Genomic DNA, 6,000 nt, shown 5'->3' on the forward strand with positions numbered 1-6,000 from the left:
CCCGAGGCAACTGGTGCAGCTGGTCGTCCACCCAGTGCCCCGCATCTGAGAACCTCCCGAGAGCAGGACCTGGTCTCACCCCAGAGCTCACTGTGGACCCCAAGCCCCAAACTCAAGTTCAGCCCCACCTACTCCAGGAGCACCAGCCCCCGCACCAGTCACCTGCCCCGACAGAAGCACCAAGGCCTGAGGGGGGTGAGCCGCCTGCCTGGCTGCTCGGAGCGGGGCGCTCCGCCCGGCCCGGCTCCAGCCCCGCCCACAGCCACTCTTGATGAGCTTGGGTGCTGCTCAGGGCAGACCCCTCCCGAGGACAGCTTCTGCCTCGGCTCTGCCCCAGCTGGGCCCGGCCCTCTGCACGCCACCGTCCCCAGCAGGCATGAGCCATGTGCCCCCCCCCAGCCCGGATGGGAGGCTGGGGGCCAAGACACAGCAACCTCTTTCTCTCTCCCAGCTCCAGAGACACAAGATGAAGTGCTACTTCCTGTCGGCTGGAGTCACTGCTGTGCTGGTCGTCATCCTCGTCATCGCCACCTCTGTCCCCAAGTGATGCCACCTGTGGTAGGTGCCCCAGCCCCAACCGTCATCCCTCTGCCACCCACACACCCGTCTTTCCATCCATCATCCAGCCACCGCCCATCTAGCCCTCTATCACCCATCCTTCCATCTGTTACCCATCTATCCACCCATCCACTGTCCATCATCCATCCATCATCCAACCATCATCCATTCATCCCTCTATCACCCACTCATTTATCATCCATCCATCCACCCATCCACTATCCATCATCCATCCATCATCCATCCATCCATCCACCCATCATCCATCCATCCATCCATCCGTCCGTCATCCATACATTTATCATCCATCGTGCATTTATCATCCATCCATCCACCCATCATCCATCCATCCACCCATCATCCATCCATCCATCCGTCATCCATCCATCATCCATCCATCCATCATCCATACATTTATCATCCATCCACCCATCCAGCATCCATCCATCCACCCATCATTCATACATCCATCCATTTGTCCATCATCCATCCATTTATCATTTATCATCCATCCATACTCCCATCCATCCATTTATCATCCATCATTTATCTATCCTTCCATCCATCATCCATCTATCCATCCATCCATCATCCACCCTATCCGTCATCCATCTATCCATTTATCCATCACCTACCCACCCATTTGCCCATCCATCTATTCATCCATCCATCCATCCTCCTCTGTCAGGTCCAGGTGTCTCCACAGGGCACATGGCAGACGGGGTCCTCTTCCTGGACTCACAGCCAACCTGTAGCTCCCGTTACGCACTCACTGACTTCCCCAAGGTCACGACTGGCCATTCACTTGGGCAGTCAGTGAGCAGAGGATGGGGGTTGTGTGGTGGGCATGTGCTGGGAGCCCTGGGGAGGGAGGAGGCCCCTGGTGGGGAGCCCAGTCAGGGAGCCTCATGGAGACCCGTCGGGCTGGGGCGTGGGGCGTTCCCAGAGCTCAGCGCCCTGGGCAGGAGCTGGAGGGGGACTCGATCGGGACAACAGGTGCTGCGCCCTGAGTGACAGCGCGGAGCCGCCACTGCGAGTCGGGCAGGTGTCTGAGTTATTCGTTGCTGGGCAATAATTAGCTTAAGACGTAGCTCCAAAAGCAACACCAGGCACTTACGACCTCACGGTTTCCATGGGCGAGGGATTCAGAAGTGGCTACCTGGGTGGGGGCTGTCCCGAGGCCGGGCTGGGACACCCGGAGAGCAAGGAGCCGGCTCCCGCCTGTCTGCGCTCGGGCGCTGGGGAGGCGGGGGACGGCTCCCGTGACTGTCAGCCTGCTGCGTGCGTGCTCCCTGGACCGCTCCTCCCGCCTCCACCTCCAGGGCGGGCGGGTCCCAGCCTGGCTGAGCCACTGAGCGGGATGCAGGGGTCTTGGTTCCCTGGGATGCTGGGCAGTGTGGCCGCCGGCGCCCTCACGTGCTGACCAGGGACAGAGGGGCTGGCAGGGAGGCGGGACAGAGGGCGGGGGCCTGGGAAGGTGGGCTTGGGCGCAGCAGACAGGGCTCCTGCTGGACAGACGAGGGGGAGGGGTCCTCCCCTTGCTCCTGCAACCTGGGGTGGGCATAGCTCCAGCTGCAGGCCCTGTTGTGGGAGGGGTTCCCCAATTCCTCCAGCCCCAAGCCCCCAGCACCATCTTCCCGGGGCTCAGTGGGACCCCGGGCCACCTCCCGCCACGGGACTCGGTTTCCCGTAGTGACATGGGCGATGCCTGCCTCCCTCCTTCACTGCTGAGTTGCCTGAGGACAAAGGCAGACGGAGGCTAAATATAAGCAGCACTTTGAGGAGGGAGAGGCTGTCGTTCACCATGGGGCTCTGGTTTCTGCCGAGACAGGCGCCCGAGGGGGCTCAGGCTCTCGCCTGGGAAGAGCGGGGTGAAAAGCGGGTGCACGTGCCGTGTCTGCCGGGGAGAGGCCGCCCCAGGCTGCTGGGGCTCAGCCCTTTCTGCTGACGGTTCACCCGCAGACGCTGGGGGGGGGGGGGGGGGGGGGAGGTGCGTCCAGTCGGCAGGCGGAGAGGGCCTTGCACCCACTCTCACGGCCAGCCCGGCCGCAGGTGAGCGGGCGCTGCTCTGAGGCCCCGCTTCTGGGAGGCTGTGGGCTCCCCGTGGGGCTGGCGGGTGGGAAGGGCCAGGCTGGGGGCCGCGCTGGCCTCTCGCCCCTGCGGTCACTGCCAGGTCACCTTTCTCGGTGGGAGCTGACCGAGCCTGTTGTTTGCAGGTGGAGGCTGTCACCGGGCCTGCGTGCAGGAGAGCGTTGCACCGCCGTCCCCACTGGGCACTGCCCCACCACCACCCGCCCCCCTGCACCTCCCAATAAACCGCCTCCGCTCAGCCACGTGCCTGTCTCCACCTGGGGCCCCGGGGGCCTCCTTCTGGCTCCGGGCACATGAGATGGAGCCTGGCTCTGTGTGTGTGTGTGTGTGTGTGTGTGTGTGTGAGTGTGAGGGAGGTGGCTGTGTGTGTGTGTGTGTGAGGGAGGTGGCGGGTGTGTGTGTGTGAGCTCAGCTCTCTGGGTGAGTGTGTGAGTGTGTGTGTGTGTGTGAGCTCAGAGCTCTCTGGGTGCGTGTGTGTGTGTGTGTGTGTGTGTGTGAGGTGGCAGGTGTGTGTGAGCTCAGAGCTCTCTGGGTGCGTGCGTGTGTGTGTGAGTGTGTGTGTGAGGGAGGTGGCGGGTGTGTGTGTGAGTGTGAGGGAGGTGGCAGGTGTGTGTGTGTGAGTGTGAGTGTGTGTGTGTGTGTGAGCTCAGAGCTCTCTGGGTGAGTGTGAGTTTGTGTGTGTGTGTGTGTGCGCGCTCAGAGCTTTCTGGGTGAGTGTGAGTGTGTGTGTGAGCTCAGAGCTCTCTGGGTGAGTGTGTGTGTGTGTGTGTGTGAGTGTGTGTAAGGTGGTGAGTGTGAGTGAGTGTGTGTGTGCGCTCAGAGCTTTCTGGGTGAGTGTGTGTGTGTGTGTGTGTGTGTAAGGTGGTGAGTGTGAGTGTGTGTGTGTGTGCGCTCAGAGCTTTCTGGGTGAGTGTGTGTGTGTGAGTGTGTGTAAGGTGGTGAGTGTGTGTGTGAGCTCAGAGCTTTCTGGGTGAGTGAGTGTGTGTGTGTGTGTGAGTGTGTGTAAGGTGGTGAGTGTGAGTGAGTGTGTGTGTGCGCTCAGAGCTCTCTGGGTGAGTGTGTGTGTGTGTGTGAGTGTGTGTAAGGTGGTGAGTGTGTGTGTGAGCTCAGAGCTTTCTGGGTGAGTGAGTGTGTGTGTGTGTGTGAGTGTGTGTAAGGTGGTGAGTGTGAGTGAGTGTGTGTGTGAGCTCAGAGCTTTCTGGGTGAGTGAGTGTGTGTGTGTGTGTGAGTGTGTGTAAGGTGGTGAGTGTGAGTGTGTGTGTGTGTGCGCTCAGAGCTTTCTGGGTGAGTGTGTGTGTGTGTGTGAGTGTGTGTAAGGTGGTGAGTGTGAGTGAGTGTGTGAGTGTGAGTGTGAGTGTGTAAGGTGGTGAGTGTGTGTGTGAGCTCAGAGCTCTCGGGTGCGTGTGCTGGCTGAGGTGGGACGGGGTGGGAAATGTGTGCTGGGGGTGGTGACCTGCCATGGGGACCGGCCCCTCCCGTGGAGACCCCGCTGCCCGGGCTCTGGAAGCCTCGCGGGGCTGGAGACTGCTCCTGAGACCCCACCTGCTCTGCCTCCTGACGCCAATGGGGCCGGGCGGGATACAGGGGTCCTGGCTGGGGCAGGAGAGAGGGGCCGTGGGGGAGACGCCCTCACAGGAGGGGCAGGGAGCCTGTGGGTGAGGCAGGAGGCAGCCCTCTGGCTGTGGGGCGGGGGCGGCAGGCAGACTGAGGGAGGTCCCGCCAGCCCAGCACTGGGCAGCACTGTCCCCAGGTCCCCGTAGAGCTTGGGTCTTGCAGGTGAGCCGATGGCCCCTCCCTCCGCGGCCCAGGTCCCAGTCCTGGGGGGGAGAGGGTCTAAAAGGTTTGGGTCCAGGCTGCTTTGTCCCACCTGCTTCAGGGTTTAGGATTCTGTGCAGCTCTTTCTTCCCTGGGGACAGGGAGGTGCGGGCACAGTGGGGTGTGGGGCGCAGCCTGGACAGTGGTGCTGGCAGACCGACCAGGGCAGAGCGCGGCCGCCTCCTCATCTTGGCTGCAGTGACCGGTGGCTGCCCAGGCCCCAGGGGCATCTGCAGGAGGTGCCGGGAACAAATTGGATTTTACACGCCGGCCTCAGGTGTGGGGGCAGCCGGGGGAGAGGCCTGTGGCTGGGCTGGGCGTCTGAGCCCGCAGCCCGGCACCTGGCAGCTGCTGGCCAGGCCGGGAGGGGCTGGGAGGGGGGCTGTGGGAGGCAGGGCGGCCCTGGACGTGGGACGGAGGGGCTAGTCCAGCCGTGGGCAAACTACGGCCCGCGGGCCGGATCTGGCCTGTTTGAAATGAATAAAACTATTGAAAAAAAAGACCGTACCCTTTTATGTAATGATGTTTACTTTGAATTTATATTAGTTCACACAAACACGCCATCCATGCTTTTGTTCCGGCCTCCGGTCCAGTTTAAGAACCCATTGTGGCCCTCGAGTCAAAAAGTTTGCCCACCCCTGGGCTAGTCTCTGCCTCAGCCGGGAAGCCTGAGACCTGGAGGCACTGCGTTGGGCCCTGGAAGTTGAGGTCCCCGTGCTGGGCCGTGGCCCCTTGGGACAGAAGAGGACACTGAGCCGGAGAACGGGCCGGCCTGCAGGGGACACGGGCTGGCTTCTGCCTCGCCTGCCTCTGAGCTGCATGACCTTGGAGAGTCCGGGGGGCTGGCAACCCTCCTGTGGGCCCTGCAGGGCCCCGAGCACCCCCTGCTGGCCCAGCGGCACGGCTCCGGCCCTGGTGGGGCAGCTGTTTGGGGTGAGAAGTTCAGCCGGTGGCGAGGGCAGCTCGGGGCCAGCACGGGCCAGGAGGCAGGCGCCCAGGACAGTGCTGATGTCAGCGGCAGCTGCCGGCGCCCGGCTGGACGCGGAGCTTCCCGCTCAAGGAGTCCGGGTGACCTTCAGCTCCTCCGTGTGGAGCCGCGTGAGGCTGAGAGCCACGCGCTGTCCCTGCCGAGCCAGCCCCCGCCAGAGGCCTGCCCGGCGGTGCCCATCGGCTACGGGCACAGGACGGGACAGGGATTGGTGTGAGCAGCTGTGACCATGGTATCGCCTCCCAGAGCCAGCAGGGCTGGGGAAGGACCCTCCTGTCCCTCCTCCTGGGGCACAGGGAAACCGGTTCCCCAGTCACATGGCCCCGGGGGCGGAGCAGGAATGAGAAGCGTCTCCTGGTTTCCAGGCCGGACAGCGTTCTCAGAACCGGAGTTGGGTTGGGATTGTTGAACGTCCCTTTCAGGGAGGCTGGGGAGGGGCGAGGACCCGGCTTCGGCACATGGCACGTGGCTCAGAGGCGTTTGCTCAGTGGGGGTTGCACCTCAAGCACCCATGTCCCTTCCTTCCATTTCTCCTCAGTCACTTCTCT

General features: G+C 62.7%; 1 protein-coding gene across 3 annotated transcripts in view; it reads left to right on the forward strand.

Moving 5' to 3' along the window:
• The window catches only part of TSNARE1 (t-SNARE domain containing 1), a 38,854-nt gene extending 35,965 nt beyond the window's left edge, over nucleotides 1-2,889 (forward strand). For all 3 annotated transcript variants that reach the window (XM_036337777.1, XM_036337778.1, XM_036337779.1), the window contains 2 exons: nucleotides 452-558; nucleotides 2,775-2,889. In XM_036337777.1, coding sequence (XP_036193670.1) covers nucleotides 452-547 — 96 coding nt within the window. In that variant the 3' untranslated portion in view covers nucleotides 548-558; nucleotides 2,775-2,889. The remainder of the gene's footprint in view (nucleotides 1-451; nucleotides 559-2,774) is intronic.
• Nucleotides 2,890-6,000: the final 3,111 nt, after the last annotated feature.

The sequence above is a fragment of the Myotis myotis genome, unplaced genomic scaffold (assembly GCF_014108235.1).
Source record: "Myotis myotis isolate mMyoMyo1 unplaced genomic scaffold, mMyoMyo1.p scaffold_m19_p_16, whole genome shotgun sequence".
Taxonomy (NCBI): domain Eukaryota; kingdom Metazoa; phylum Chordata; class Mammalia; order Chiroptera; family Vespertilionidae; genus Myotis; species Myotis myotis.